We start from the raw sequence: 17,461 nt of genomic DNA on the forward strand, positions 1-17,461 counted from the left end.
ATACATAATATTGTTTTATCGTACAACATATATTATACAATATATTATACAATATTGTACAATAAATCGAAAAAATCGATATATATATATTTTATTAGAGAGAACATTATGTGCATATAATCAGTATGATAATTAATTAATAATTAATTAATTAATAATCATATTACGAATGATTAATTCAATTATATTGTTTATCTAAGTAATAATATATGCCAACAATTATATATTATCATTCCTTTATATGTATCATCTAGTAAAATACGAAAATAACGATTGAAAAATTTATTATATAATAAACAGGTAGGAATTTTAACACTAGAAATTTCTTATACTACAAGTTTTATCACAACTTTTCTCAATAATAATCACAAAATATATGTGGATATGTATAATATAATGGAGTCTTAAAAAGAGCATGAACGTGTACTATTTTTGCCGCTCATATAGCTTGCGACATGAATTCGAAACTATCGATGAAGGTATTGTTTTACAACCAGAACGCGGGCTTTCACACGGGTATTTAGGACTCTCTATTACACCGGATATTGCCAGGCTGGTCAAACGCCTGTAATAATATTCAAGCATCGTGATGCGTGTGGTCGATATTGTTTGTCGCGCTTTCGATAATTGCGACCGTTTTTGTGCCATTTAACGTGACGTGATAAAAAAATCGTGAAGTTGCACAGTGTCAAATAAAAATCACAAAGAAAATGTTGATATTTTATTAGATTAAAAATTTTATAAATCTATAAATGTTGATATTTTATTAGATTAAAAATTTTATAAATCTATAAATTTGATATTTTATTCGATTAAATAAAAATTTTATAAATCTTTTTGATACACTAAAATTTTTTATACATCTATTATTTTTTTCTATATAAATATGTATTCATATATGTATAATAAAATATTTAAGCAGATGTGGAAAGATATTTCCGCCATTATTGAACTCGCACAAAAATATAAATTATTTTTTCAATTTTATTATAATTTGAATTATTAATGAGACTTTAGATGACGTTAAAATTAAATAATAGACATTCTTATCTATTCCTAGTATTCGGAATAATGTTAGACGAGACTCATAACTTTAATTATCGTCAATGACATTTATTTTAGCGCGATTGCTATTAGTGATAACTGTTGAGGTGAAACTTTGGTAAAGTTTAGAAGTCATCGAAGGGTCTAGAGATATATAAAAGGGATATTAATACAGCCAACGGCGCGAAAATAAGAGACGTCGTTTAGTCGGTTGTTACCGATAACCACAATTGACCAGACGGACGAAACAACAATCGATCGATCGGATAAAGGATATTTCTTGACCAGTGAGCCTGCTCCGGCTCGTTTCACCTATTTTCCCGGCTCACCTGCTCATTAGTCCTTGACCGCTTTACACCTACATCTTCCATTTATGTATCCATGGCCCCGTACATGCTCCCGTTTATCGCGTCGGCTCTCATCTCTTTTGTATCAAGCGATCAGAAATAAAAGTCGCTTATAATTGACTCCACAAATATTTTCACCCTTGCGCGTTCCGCCTTCGCAGAAGGAGCTTCTTACATCTTTTACATCTTTTCACATCCACACCTTTTAGGCGATCAACTCAGTGTCGACGTGAATTGATCGGTCTCGCGATGATAAAAATAAAGCAACCGATCGCGCCGATCGCATTTATCAGGGAGGCGATGATTGACTGGCGTGCGTAATTACGCGACACACTGTGTGTTTTCCGTCTCTTTCTTTATCTCCATCTCCATCCCCCCCTCTCGCTCGTGGCGTCTAACAATAACTAAAAACAGGAGGGAGGGGAGGGAGGCGAGCGTTGCGCAGGTTTTATTGATAGGTCGTCGTTGGCCTGGGGAAAAACGGGAACGTGAGAAAGAAGGGTAAGAGTAATGAGGAAGGCGTGCTGCGCCATACCGATGCGAGATCGTGTAACGTAGACGACAGGTACGTGTAGGGACGCATGTAAAATGCAAGGCGACGAGCCTTGATGTGGCTTAGTAACGAGCTGCAGCTACGGCGCATAGGGTATGCGGAGCCGTAACGGACGGGGTGTGAAAGCGTCTGGATTGGCACGGGGTAAATTCTTGAGGGCTGAAATATATACGCGTCCTCCGGAGGAGGATAGGTAGCGCGTCTTTGAAGAGCCGGTGAGGGACGGGGGAGGAAGGGGGGAGGGCGAGAGGGGGAGGGGGGAGGAGGAGGAGGAGGAGTGCGGAAATACCGCGGAATATACGACGACGCTATAATAATACGTAGGACCGTTCTGCGTCAACGCAAGTTGAAAGTTAAACCGAGTATACCGCGTCGTTCTTCCCCCGTATATATCATCCCCGCGATGTATCCCCGATTTCGGAGATTCCTCTCGCGGACGTATCCTCCCGAGGGACGCGGGCAAATGAAACGAGCGGAAGATAAATGAACGATCCTAGAAATGCATAATCCCCTTGGTTTAGAAGCCGGTATATGCCGTTTCTCGCGTAAACCGCTCCCATAAAAGAGCGACATTTCGGCGAGTCGGAAGCCGTTCGCCACATCGCTCAGTCACCATCGCGCATTAACGTCTCCTTCTCGTCTTTGTAGTATTTTATGTAGACTTAGGCGCGCGTAATATTTGCACGAGACGTTCTAGGACGTCACATCTCGCGTTACCGTTTCCTTCCCGATAGCTTAATACTATTCGTGCGCACGTCGTTTATATTGTAAGGTGGTACCATCGCATAAATGTTATATTAGCATTTTTATATAAGATAAAATGTAACAATATAACTATGAAAAATCTCCGAGAATAAGTATATATTACACGCACAATAAAATGTTTTATGATAAAGATTCTCGACTTGGAATAATGCAGAAATTTGTGCTCAGAAAAATTAATTGTAATTAATGATAAAGGAAATTTACATTTTACAATCCAAGTAAAAATAAATAGATAATTATATCTTTTTCATTTTCTGTTGATGTTGATACATAGAATAATTAGGTCAATTGCATTATGTTGAAATTATCTCGATATAATGTAGCAATAGACTGACAATGAAACGCAGAATACATTAGAAATATAAGTTATGAAAGTGGAACTTATATATATCTTTGATACTTTATTCGTATATTTGTTCCTCTTTTTTCATATAAAATACTTCATAATAAAAATTCCCAACTAGAAATTTGAGAAAATCAATTATAATTAATAATAGAAAAATATTATTTTACAATTCAAGTAAAAATACATGAATAATTAATAAAATAATCAAATAATTATATCTTTTTAATTTTGTGTTGTTGATTTATAGAATAATTAGAGTGAGATCAATTGCATTATATTAAAATTATCTCGATATAAGATAGCAATAAATTGAAACGCAGGATATATTACAAGTATAAGAAAGCCATGAAAGTGGGATTTATATCTTTGATACTTTATCGCTATATTTTTCCTCCTCTTTTTAGCCCTTTTCTCATATCGATGGAAGAACAATTCTTGCGTGTCGCGACCTTTTGCACGATCGCTCATAACGCAAAAGTGGGAAAGTCTTGAGCGACTCTTTGTCGAGTGTGATCACCGTTGCGTGCGCGAGTCACTCGATTATCGATAAAGTAATTAGAGAAATATAGACGGATGTGCGCGCGGTGCACCCCGAGAGTTGTAACACGACGCGCCAGCTTTTGTTCTATCGACTAACTCGGGATTTAGGTTACGGTGTCAGGATGCGTAGCGCGACCGTTTCCTTTATTTGACAAACGGTCAAGGGTAAGGAGAGATATTTAGCGCATACAACGTAATAGCCTTACATTAATTAAAATCGAAAGCTCGATCTAATTTCAGATCACAGTTATATCTGGCCGGATTGTTAGGGCAAGAAAATCTCTTAATCATTCTAATGTAAAATAAAAAAATGTCCTAATCATTCTGATATAAAATAAAAAAAGTCTAATTAAAAATCTCCAAGTTTACATTATTTGCGAAAAAAGACGAAAAGAAAACAACAAATCGATAGATGCGCATAAAATAATTTATGAACGAACCTGATAAATTTTTCCGGGGGGGAATTCATCTGGAATTTATCGTTAGCGATTCCAAAATCTCGCTTCGGGTACAGCGCAAAAGGGCTTGGTCGGTTTCTTCGTATGCTCGCGATATATATATATATATATATATATATATATATATATGCTTTTATTATCGAAACATGAGATGGTGCCGGCACGTCGCGGTGCCAACAACCCCCGGTCGAAGCTCGGCCTTCGTTGTCGCGTACGCGATCCAAGATCCAAACCGTAAAAACTGCCGCAGCGTGCCAAGTGCGCTCGCATTTTTCTCCTTCCAGGCTAGCGGTTATAACTTATTTGCCGCACGAACGTCTTTTTAACGGAGGTTCCCTAGTAAATCACGCGTGTATACGTCGTTTAAATATTTGTCGCATCGACAAGCGGCTTCCTTTAATTATATCGACTGGCGTGTATTAATTTCTTTTTTTTTTATCCAGCGAAAAAAATATATTCGTACATATATTTATATACGTGTATAGAGGGTGTTTCTTAATAAGTGCGAAAAAGGAGATTTAGGAGATGATTCTTTGTCGAAAATTAAGGAGGGTAGTTTTTCATATAAACATATACTCCTACATCCCTCCCTGTGGAGTTACACTTTTCCAAAAATGGGGGAAAAAATTAGGTTTTTATTTTTTAGGTTTTTATTATAATTTTGTTTTTGTTTCAATTTTCCCAATATTTATTCTAATTTCATTTTTATTTTAAAATTTAACTTCTCATAATTCGAAACCTATGCTATTTAGCATTGTGCTATGCACAATAATGTATTTTTTTCTTGAAAACTATTAATTTTATGAAAAAAATAAAACAAACAAAAAAGTTTCTAAATAAATCAAATTTTTTAATGCATATTTTTAGATGATCATATTTCGGCTCATTAAAAAGTTCTAGTAAAAAATTGAGTAGGGATTGCTAGTTCATCCCCTTATAAAACAATACAGGAGACTGGAAAAATCTTAATAAATAATCTATTTACTAATAGAAAATATCCATCTAATTTCATTTCTTTAACTTGTTCGAAATTTGAGAAAAAAAATCATCATGAGATAAAGATTCATGTCCTAAAATTTTTTGCACTTATTAAGAAACGCTCTATATATATACGAATTAGGTTACTTTAAAGAGATATAAAGAGATATAAAGAGATGCGGTGATTTTAACGTCCTTTTACATCATAAACGAAAGCTGATAATTAGAGAAGCCCTCTCTTTCTCCCTTTTTGAAAGCGGAATGAATGCGCAAACAAATAGAAAGATATGGAACGGATCCTTTTGACACGGCTGGCTATTTATCCGATTGCGGATCGCGATATATTTAAAATATACTCACATTGTGGTCTATTGTGTGCAGGCGATGTTTATTTTATCTCTGCGCAAGCTTCATTAATTTCACTTGCATTTTTCGCCAGTGCTCTTCGCGTAATTAGCCGACCGGAGGGACGTAAAAAACGAAAGATGCGATTACGGTCGGATGGCTACGAAATAAATGTGGCCTGAAATTTAGCTTTGCGTTACATTTCTCAACAGACTTGTAAATTATTTTCAAGGAGAACTTGTATAAATTGCGTTGTTTTTCTCTCTCCAACTCAATGTATCGCGCGTCACGTCGGACAAAGTCATAGTTGGTAAACAAATATTATCGACAGCCAGTCTGTCTCTCTATCTCTTCAGATATAGACCGAAAGACACAGATTTAATAATTCCAGTTCAATGATTCAATGTTCTTCTGTAGATTATTATTATAACCACGATATACAAAGGAAGGAAATTCAGTTAATCAAAAGTGTTATATGTAATATTATCGGTTATTTTGCATCAAATGTTGCTACGAATAATAAAATATTTCGAGATAAATCGATCTTAAGTCAATATGATGTTTTTCTTTTAAATTTTAATTAAGACACAAATAGAGAAATTTATTTAATCGAAATTGATTAAATAACGTTGACGCGACAAAATTCTTCTGATAAATGATACTCGACGACGCACTTTAACAGAATCGTGCTGGCTTAATTTTGCGCGTACAGGACACACGGTCCTAAATTGGCTTAATGGATGCGAATAGTCGCAGAGCAGGAACGACGAAGACGAGCGACAAGAGCGACGTCGACGTCGTCACGTTGTGCATTCAGGGTGAGATTGTTCGACCGCCCGTCGCCCGGACGCTTTCAAGGCGCGATTTACGGAACAGAAATAAATCTACGAGAGAGGAGAAGAACGCGCGAGCCGTTATCTCAGGTGATTTGGTAGAATGCTGGGAGTCTGCAAATGGTGAAGTTAGGATTGACAAATCTGGCTACTATTCTCACGGATATAGTTTCCATATCAGAAACGACTGGTGATTTTCTCGCCTCTGCTGACAGGAATTTCGCCAGATATCACGTATGACGCGCGCATCATTGTTAATTTTATATTATTTAATACATATGTGCATTGATTATGTATGGTTAATTGATTCCTTTCAGAAGAAAAGGTTTTAGAAATGACTTGAAAAATGTTTGGCTACCGAGAGATTCTGTGAAAGAAATTTCTTTAATTATAAAAAATATATAAAAAATTTCTTTTCCGTTATAAAAATATATAAAAATTGTTTTAGTTCTAGATTTTTAACAACAGACTATTATTCGAATCTAGAAATATTAACATGTGCAAATAAAAATACGAGATGAAACGATATGTTCAATATTCAGTCTTCTATTTCGCTCCTCCTTAATAATTTTTTTACGTTTTTTTGCGCAGGCGAAAGCAAGATGAGGTGCAGGTCCTCGAAGAAACAATACGGATGCGTTCGGAGAAACACAAAAAGGCAGGTGTGGAGCTAAACGCCACGTGTCACATATGCTTGAAAACCAAGTTTGCCGATGGCGTCGGCCACATCTGCAACTACTGCGAAATCCGGTGCTGCGCACGCTGCGGCGGAAAGGTCACTTTACGGTCAAGCAAGGTAAGAGCAAAAGCATGCAAATAAATGGTCAGAAAAGTCGATGTCATGAGGTCAGATTGATTGATTCGGTTACAAGCGTCTGTCCTGACGTCTTTCTTTTTTCGTATTACGTTCGACACTAGACTCGGCATATATGTAGAGGAAACCTTTCAAAGGCCTTGACGTAAAAAGATCACACGTAGACAATTATAATAGAAAGAAAGATATTCGAAGAATACGTCTCTAATATATCGATAATCAAGTTGATATCGATAGATGCATTTGACATAAAATAATACGCTTTCGATTCTCTTTCTCTCTCACAATTGATATATAAATTATTTTAACAAAATAACGAATAAAATAAGTAAAGAAAGGAATGATAGTTATTCGGAACAACACTGAAAGTGTGGAAAATAAACTTATTAGGCCCGCACTGCTCTTAGAGCGAACTTTTCGTGAAATAAAAAATGTGAATGTAAAATATAGCGGTGAAAAAAGTACGTGTAAAACTTTGCCTCAATTTTATCAATTTTATAAAATTATCATTTTATAAAATTGTGCAATAAGCAAGAAATTCGACATATGAATTATCATAAAGTTCACATAATTTTCGCGATTAATTAGATGTGCAAGTTTTCTTTTTACGCGATTGGAAATCCCGGTCAATTAAACATACAAATTACACACTCACCTTTTGCATTCGGAATATTAAATGTCCCGCTGATTCATAAATTGACCTTATCATCGTTTCACGCCGTCATATTTCAATGGAATTTTTTTTCACTTTCTCCTTCTCTTCGCGAACACGAGTCATCCGGTTAGTCAGAATTCGTGATTACCTCATTATGCGGGGGACGATGTACGGGGGGGGAATGACGTAGGCGATGCGCCGCGATTTGACACGGATAAATTTAGCGCCGATAGCGTTATCAAAAGACGCGGGGAGAAGAGAGCGGAAACGTCGTCGGGGGCGGGATAGGGATGGGGTAAGGATGCGGGCGGGGCGCTTTTGCAAATGTCAGCTTCCTGGAAGCGATTAAGTCGCATCGTAAGTTTGATAACCGGGGTGCGCGTAATGTCGAAATACGTTGAAATATAAATTGACCCATATAGGCGTCTCGTCGCCACCTCCGTGCCGGTATACCAATTAACCCTTATCGCTAATCTATATGTACGCCGGTGGGCGTGATGCCGTCACTAAATAGCCGTCGCCACACTTGGATACGGTCTTTTTTTTTTTCCCCTTTCCTTTTCCCCCTCCTTCTCCTCGTTTACATCGGCGCGGAATTTTCTCCTCTTACTCGCGCAATTTCGGCCGGATTTTCATCGACGAAGATGAAGGATTAACGTCCGGTGGATAGAGCTCAGCTCGTGATCGTGCGCGACGAATATCGGTGGCACGGATATATAGTGTGCTTTTAAAACTTTGTTATTATCCGGGCCGAGATCCGCGGGGATTTTCGCAAGCGGGAACTAACGCTCGTCGAATTTGCACCGTTCTGTCCCGCTCGCGATTATCCCCCTTCGCAAATATTATTCTTATTCTCCTGCATCGCGCGGGGTTACACATTCTATATTCGGTAGATCGATTTATCAAACTCGAATCGTGCCCCTTTCTGGCACGTTCTTCGTGTTAAATAATGTCGAAATAACATACGAGAGATCCTTCTTTCTTTTTTATCGATTACCTAGTACAAGAATCCGCGAGGCGCTTAACTACGTCGATGGTGTCCCATAAGCATTTATAGATGCGCGCAGAAATTGAAGTCGCGACTTGGAGGACTATAAAGATTTCTCTCGCGCGGATAAAATAGAAGAAATATAATATTAGACTTTTCTCTCATTATTTTTAGCCCGTAACTTTGATGCTATCGATTATCGTATCTCCCGGTTTTATTTAATGACCCAGTTTTGCGACAGATAAATTATAAAGATTCAATATCCAAATAATTATTGAAGGGAAATTCAGATGAGCTATTTCTGGACGCACAAATGCGTAAATTACTCATTGGCGCGTTCGTCGTCAAAATATGTCGCCGAAAAATACTCTCGCGGGTATATATATTTATAAACGATCTTTATCCCTCGCCAACATTTCCCCGCGTTTTCATCCCTTCATCCCCTTCGCGGAGACAGAAAAACTCCAGATTGTTGAAAATAATCCGAGGGCTGATCAATGACGCGGGGTGTGCGCGCGTGAAATTTAATGGCAGTCGTCCACGGAAATGTCGAGCATAAACAGCAGGTGCGAGGTGAAGTTCTGTAGTAAACCCTCCTACCCCCTTCCCCATCGGGGATTACGTGCACACGTGCGCGCACGCTACGCACGCACGCACGCACGCACGCTTCCGTCATGGCCGCACGCGAGTACAGTGACAAACGTCATCGTGAGCGAGTGAGTCGTGGTTACGACATCATCGATCCGCGAAACAACGCGGGGGAGGGGAGGGAGGGAATACCTTCCCTCGTTCCGAGTGAGCGAGAGAGGACTCTTTTCCGCGCACAATCGGCCATTTAATCGCGTTCCAACGCGAAAAAAAAAGAAAAGAAACAAGGAAATTATGGTTGTTCGATGTCTTTGCTCGAAATCGATATCGGAGCGACCGCGTGTACGCAACTGGATCCATTAAGTTCGCGAGCGATCGCACGGTTTCTTTCTTTCCGCTCTGTTCCTTTTTTCCGTCGTTGCGGCCTGGACTCTGCGTGGGAGCCTATGAATGGGGCGCGTCCCTGCGTGACGTCACTCGCGGCACTGGTTCACATGGAGGGAGGCACGGGGGAGGAAGCGAGGGAGGACCGAAGCGCGGGGGTGTCGGAGGAGTGGGTGGCTGGGTGGACGGTGAGACGTTGGGCGACGTGCAGGGGGGTACATGACGCAACATATTGATCTAAGTTTGGTAGGGAGGGTGCGTGATAGAGGAGTACGCGGAGGAAGAGAAGGTGGCGGAGGCTACAAACGGGGCGTATAACGTGGGGGAGAAGGAGAATGGAATAAAATACACGCTGTCCGTCAAATCTACGCTCTTTTGGGATTTCTCAATGTATGCAGTTTTGCCTGAGATGTATGTTGTGTTCTCCCGAGTTGCGGCAGCATCGGAGAGATAGATGGCAGATAAACGTTCTCCATCTGACGTCTGCCTGCTGCGACTAGGTTAAGATTGAAGCGGTCTATGATAGTAGACGAGAGTTATAAAAGAAGATGATGAGAGTGAGAGAATATCGAGATATTCGCAGAAGGATGGAGGAGTAACAGGATATATCACGGATAGACTTTACACAGTCTGGAATGGGAAAGTGTGCGACTCGAAGGTCGGATTGTCAAATGAATATCTTTCCAAGGAATGTATCAAATTTGGATTTGAATGATTTCCACTGAAACGAAATTTGAAAAATCTATTTATCAAGTCTTGCTATTAATAATGAAATTTATTTTCGTGAAGAAATTACATCCTTCCAGGGTTAGATCTATTAGGAGTAACAGGATATATCACGGATAGACTTTACACAGTCTGAAATGGGAAAGTGTGCGACTCGAAGGTCGGATTGTCAAATGAATATCTTTCCAAGGAATGTATCAAATTTGGATTTGAATGATTATGAAACGAAATGAAAATCTATTATCAAGTTGTATTAATAATCAAATTTGGATTTTGGAAATGATTTCCACTGGAAATCGAAATATTTCTGATTTATCGAAAGAATCTATTTATCAAGTCTTGCTATTAATAATGAAATTTATTTTCGTGAAGAAATTACATCTTTCAGGTTAATCTATTAATACAAATATACGGATAATTACACAGTCTGAATGGAAGTGTGCACTGAATCGATTGTCAAATGAATATCTTTCCAAGGAATGTATCAAATTTGGATTTGAATGATTTCCACTGAAACGAAATTTCTATTTATCGAAAAATCTATTTATCAAGTCTTGCTATTAATAATGAAATTTATTTTCGTGAAGAAATTACATCTTTTCAGGGTTCTATTACAACGTAAACCCTATATTAATCAGGCTAAATTTGTTGCATTATCATATTTTTACAACTGAATCAATCTTCCATTCTGATTGAAGATTCTTTCTCTCTCTCTCTCTCTCTCGTGTTTCCATTTTTCATAACACACAATCATGCGAAATCGTGTGCACCTTCCTTCTTCTTTCTTTTGTGTTTCTGTCATACTACGTTAACGTTGATAGCGTGACTTGGCAAATTGTTTCTTCTTTTCAAATGACTATGCATATTTCCTCATCTCGAGAGTATTAAACCTTGGAGAGGCTTCGTAATGCACTTAAGATATGCTTGTTTTTGATACACATAAGGCAGTAATATATAAAACGTCAGTCAATTTGACAGAATCGAAACAAATCTATTCGCAGGCGTTACTTTGTAGATAATTAACAATACAATTCGTACAAACAACTTTTAAAACAATGTTTAAAAATAAATGTTTGCATAAACCTTTGAGGAATGAGTTATTTCGAAAGACATAGCTTTGATTTTCGGCAAATTCCGCTACGTCATTTCTCGCTTCCTCCATCCAACAAAGATATCAGCGTTGAAAGTACATTCGTATGACGTTGTTCCGCAATTTCTGTGACGTCGTTCGCGATTCTCCGCGGTCGCTGCTTTCCTTCACTCAAAAGGATTGAGGCGAACACTGTAATATATATTACAATGATCAATAAATACCTTCTGTTCTTCGTTTACTTTTATAGTCTCTCAATGTAACTAGAATCTTTTTTAAATCCCGCGTATCGATGAAATATTTTTCAAAGTATATTTGAAGGAAAAATGATAAAACATTGATACATCAAGAAATTCTATAAAAGTTTACATCTGACATTTTATTTATTCGAATATTTATTTTTAATAATTATTTTTAATAATTTATTTTTAATAATTCGCGTCACTTCGTCGATTATCGCAAACGAATTACGTATAAAGAGGAATATAATGCCATTCCCTCGGAAACACACATTCCCAGCGCACACATTCGATAGGGCATTAACGATCGAAAGTTCGCTAAGAACTCCGGTACTTTGACTTACGGGCAGCATCTGTCGTTTCTCAACTGACGCCCTCCGGCTGGAGCAGCAACCGGAGAGAGAATGCGACTCGGTTCGCGTTCTATGTAGGACACCTGAAAAGTTCCCTGGACAAAGTATAAGCCCTTGACGCTAATATAGATCTATGCCTCCTATCGGCGGAGAGATGCAAAAGAGCAGAGGTCAAAGTTATTAGAGGGAGTGCAAGTGGGGTGATAAAATTGCGTTCGTAAAAACTTTCGGAATCTTTGCAATTTTTTCGTCACGCGGTCCTCGGGTCTCTTTAAGGATGTTTTGTATGTATTATACAATCCCGGCAAAAAGTAGCCCAGCAAAATCAATATTGACGAATATTTTCCACTTTTGAGGTATTTTGACTAAGAAATTATTGCAATTTAATCTTAGCTACAATGCAGAGATGTATTTTTTAATATTTATCGCGTTTTTACTGAAATATTCCGAATTTTGTTAATCGAAATAGCAGATAATTTCGCCTTGTGACAGATACAAATTATATTTAATATCTTTTTAAAGTTAGTACTTGTATAATATTATTTGACCAAATATTTCCTCTGTATCTAAACGTTTGCAAATTTTCAACAAATTCTGAATATTATTTCCATGTGTTTTTGTCATTTCAATCGACGTGGTTATACGTTTCCCCTAAGAACACATGTTAATTCGGTGCAAATTAAAATCCTTATAACTTGTGAACGCTTTAGTGAATTGCACTGAAGATTCGAAAATTGTACTGAAGACATTCTAAACATATGTAAGAACATTCTGTACAATTTTCATTAAATTCTCGATATTTTGAAAATAGATACAAAACATCCTTAAATACTCTTAATTTCGCGAATTAATGATTTAAGACTCATTGTCCGTTACATTATGTCTTTTATACACAATAACACGCATTTTATCGTCAACATTAAATGGACGTGTGTATATGTGTATTCATTAATTTCGCTCCGTCGTTAATTTCACGATTCAAACGATTATGCCGAGAGATAATCCACATTGATAATTGGTAATGGCAAACAATAATGTTCGTAATCTGTGGAGGGCAATAGAGCCGGTAGCGATACACCATTTGAAATTCCACCAATTTCGTGTGTATGCGAGCCGATTCCTAAAACGAGAGCACTATGTAATTGCGTCAGCTTGTTTCAAAGGCCTGACTGTCATTTACGAAAACCGGGCTTGTGCACGTTCCCGACGTACTTGGTCCGTATTATGCTTCGGCATGATTCCAGGGGGCCGGTCCTCCCCAAGTGCTTCGATAGAGGCTGTAGGAGAGGATGCTACTTGATTTTGAAGGGCGATCCAGGTTGTCGAGATGTCGTTCTATACAGTAGAGGATTGTTGTCTGACAAACCCGCGATCACTTTTTCGTTATTTTTTCCGCGAACATCTACGTTTCATCCATCAGGTGGTTGCTGGCAATAAAGAGAGGTCGGTTCTTTTGTTCCGTGACAGTCTCGTAAAACTATTTCCTTTGAAGAGCCATGCTTTATTCAAGAAAGCGGAAACTCCTGCGGACGAGACTCTGGATTTAGTTGATTTAGTTTTAGTTTTATTTCGAGCGATCAAAGGGAAAAGGTTTGAGAGAGCGACCACATATTGGTGCGCCATCTTAAAAATTATAATTTAACGTTATAATATAACTAATAAATTTCTCTTAATCGTAAACAAATTTCTGTATTTTTCTGCGAAACATTTAAAACACGTAAAACAAATAATGCTTGATATCGAATTTTTATCTAGGTCTAACTCAACAAATGTATTGTATTACAGATGATATTTTTCAATCGATCAGTATTGTTATTAAGAAGTAATTTGGCGTGCATGATGAAATTTCGAATCGGTCGCATATTTTCTGCGAAGCCACGACAGAAATCACGCGAATCGTTACGCGAATATTACGTGCCATACATTAGTCTGTGACGTCGTCGCTGACTTATCGGATTGACTTGTACGAGCTTAATATCGATCTCGTATTCTCTAAGTATCGAGACGTCGACGTTGATGACGATGTCGGTGTGTGTCATCGCCGTTGCTGTTGTATTGCCGTGTGATAAAGTAATCTGAATTAATTGGCCCCTAATTAATTAATGTAAATCACCGACGCGAATCGATTCGCCAAATTAATGGTTCACGGACGGACGAGCAGCACCAGACTCTCTCGAATTGTCGGGCAGGCGAGGACCTCTCTCCTTCTCTCTTTTTTTTTTCGAAGGTTTTCGTGCGAAACGTGCGGGGGAAGAAACCGCGACGACGGAAAGGGGGTTGAGCTCTTGACATATTGCTATCTAGGCAACTCAACAAAGTGCTCTTCAAGTTCTTCTTGTCTACATCTACCCTTGCCATCGCTTCTTCTCTCGTCCGGCTTCTTCCTTTCCCCTCGTCGCTCTCTTCTCACGACGTGGACGAGCCGTCAGTCCGCATCGCGGTATCGTAGGTGTTGCAAGTACTTTGGCTTAGGTTTGCTCAAGTACAATCGTCGCGTGTGGGATTGCATTCAACGTATCGGAAAATTCGTCCTGCGGTTTGAGCCAACAACGATCGAAGTAATAATCTCGAGGGCGCACGTACGTGACTCCTTATTTGTTTTCTTCCGCCGTTTATCGCTTTACCCTTTGCTTCCGGCTGCGTTCTTAGAATTTTCCCTTCTGATTCAGGAACGTTAAATTTATCAACCTGCTGCTGTGGAACGACATTGAAAGCTTTCCGATAATTCTTAAAAAAACATTTAACGAAACGTGCGAATTAGGCTGAGAAACGTGTCCGAGTGTTCAAACACGTTTTCACGTTCTCTCGAAGGAACGGAATAGCTCTGTGATAACTGTATGATGGTTTTGTGTGTAAATAATATAAATTTTCGTTCGCGAAAAATAATTTCAGTTATAACTCGTGCAAAAATCATAAGTATATATTTTTATTTAATTTTATTAAAAATCTTTACTAACGGGCTGAAAAGAATTAATTTTAATAATATTATTACTCTTAGATTTAAATATAAAGTACAATTTATAAAAATTACTCTTATAATATTGAAACAATGAATACAAGAAATATTAGTATTTATTAATTTTTACGTATTTATTTTTTTAATTTATTTAATTAATCGTAAATTATTTGGATTAAAATTTATGAGATTTTAAAATATTTTGTAAGAATATTTATGGCTGTGAGTATTTAATATAGCCGAGCTTTGCAAAAATATTTTGATAAGCGACTATAGGCGCTCTTAGTAAAAGGTGAAAATTACATTGTTCACATGTGTGTTACAACAAAAGTTACATGTCCTTTCAATGCAGAGATTTGATTCATATATATGTGATTTTAAAAAAGAAGGGAAAAGCCGGGTTCACGATACCAAATCACGTGCCAACACGCAGCGTTCAGACGAACAAGTAGGTTGACAAGCACTTAGGTAGATTACTTTTTCTTTGCTCTCAAAAAGGGTTTTTATCGTCAAACTATAATAAAGTTTCTTGACGTTGATTTGCGTTTGCAATCCGAATTCTTATAACAATAATTAAAGTTTTCGCTTTTACACGTACGTGTATAAGTACATGTATGACTCCGTCTTTTGAAAGAAACTTCCGATTTTGCGTTATTTGGAAATGTTACTGATTTCTATCGTGATTTTCTCAATGCAACGTAGGAGTGGGCAGCAAAGTGTTATCGATGAGAGTTTGCATAGGCATTGTTTTGTAGTTTGCTGCTAAATGCTCCATCCATCATTCTCTATCTTGATGAAATATTCTACTAGTTCCTATTCACACTGTATAAACTGCCTGATTCGAGCGGTAGTTTGCTAATTGTGAACCCTCATTATATCCGATACACAACACTTGTGAATAAGAATAGTACTTTCTGTATACAATTTATTGAAATGTCATCAATTCTACGAGAGTCTATTACGGCCCTAGCTTATATTAAACTGTATGATTCTTATTATAAAGAATCTTTTTTATTTTATAAATTTATTTTATAAATTTATTTTATAATTTATATAATTTATAATTTTATTATTAACAATAAAATTAAATAGGATGACTTTTGTCTTCCTCGTATTTGAAGAATAAAAAATTAAATTCACTAATATACAAGATAATATAAAATTAGAATATTGTTGAAAAACGTGTACAATGTGTCTATTCTGTTAATATTATAATTTATTTATAAATTTAAATTATCTCGAAAAGGGCCAAAACCTATGGTCGAAACGTCGTGATTGTGATTTTTTAACTCAATAAATATTGCCAGTGCTGATCGTTTTTAACTACCTCTATAATTTATTTATATTTATTATTTACTTAAAATAAGCAAACAGCTATTAAAGCTTTTATAATAATAATATAAAAAGAAAACTGTAGAAAAGAGATTGCGACTCGCCCTCTAATTGTCTACGTGAATACGTATTCTACGATATAGATTTCTTTCTGTGTTACACTTCTGCTTGGGATCTACTTAATTTAATTTAACGTTACTCAGATCCGCGTGAATTTGCATAAGAATATAGCCCGAGGCAATGGCCCGGTCCGAAGACTTCGTTAAAGAGGAATTTACAATTTCTCTCTGCCTCTGTAAAGTCGGCGAGATATCAGACTCTCCGTAGCGGACTTGCGAATATACGATTGTTCTAAATACTCGTCGTACTTGCTCAGTCTAGAGAACGTCGTATATTTTCAACTACGCTCTTATACACGGATCGTCTTCTTCGTCTTTGCAAAAACAACGCTCTCGAATCCAAGATGCGTCTGGAGATTAATGCTGGTCTGGAGATTTTACGTGTCTCCCGCTTCCATAATCAATCTCACGCCGCTTTATACATTCCAATTAACTTGGACTAACCGGCCGACTTCCTATAGGTAATTTCCTATTAATATCCTCGTCGCGCACGCGGTGACCTGGATCGATAAAGTTTCAAGATACTTTCGCCTTGTGAATATAAAATTTCGCGCGTTTCATTAATCGACGACGTATAAAGCATCCTTTAAGCGCACTTTCGCGCGGAGATGCATTTCCCACGTAGAAGAGAAATCGTGCCTGTCGCCATTTTTTTTTTTTCATCCCTCAATTCAAGACGCCACGTTTTTTCTGATTGCAGGTGATATGGGTGTGCATCCTTTGCCGGAAGAAGCAGGAACTTCTTTCGAAGACCGGACAATGGATGTCGAAGACGAGCCTCAGCACCGTGGACAGCGCGCTGCTGCGACAAATGCAGGAGGACTTGCAGGTGGGTGGTCGTCAGGGACTCGCGGACCAAACTCGGGATAAAAGACCGAAACTCGAGAGGGCGCACAGCGCGGCTGAGAAAGAGAATTTGCCGTTATTACAGAGAAGCGGAAACTGTCCTCTCAGGAGACAGTACTCCCAGCAAGAGCAGGTAACGTTCCCCTCGCTCGCCCGATATTC

The 17,461-nt window shown here is 37.8% G+C and overlaps 1 protein-coding gene across 13 annotated transcripts in view; it reads left to right on the forward strand.

The window, feature by feature from the left end:
* Positions 1–17,461, forward strand: part of LOC105251653 (regulating synaptic membrane exocytosis protein 2) — a 70,494-nt gene that overhangs the window by 3,150 nt on the left and 49,883 nt on the right. For 12 of the 13 annotated variants that reach the window (XR_003123252.1, XM_025411764.1, XM_025411766.1 and 9 more), the window contains exons 2-3: positions 6,801–7,005; positions 17,154–17,432. Coding sequence is in view for 12 of the 13 variants with exons in the window: in XM_025411764.1 (XP_025267549.1) it covers positions 6,801–7,005; positions 17,154–17,432 (484 nt within the window). In the remaining variant the exon portion in view is untranslated. The remainder of the gene's footprint in view (positions 1–6,800; positions 7,006–17,153; positions 17,433–17,461) is intronic. The other variant, XM_025411771.1, reaches the window with a different exon arrangement.

Source organism: Camponotus floridanus, unplaced genomic scaffold, assembly GCF_003227725.1.
Source record: "Camponotus floridanus strain SB8 unplaced genomic scaffold, Cflo_v7.5 scaffold43, whole genome shotgun sequence".
Lineage (NCBI taxonomy): Eukaryota > Metazoa > Arthropoda > Insecta > Hymenoptera > Formicidae > Camponotus > Camponotus floridanus.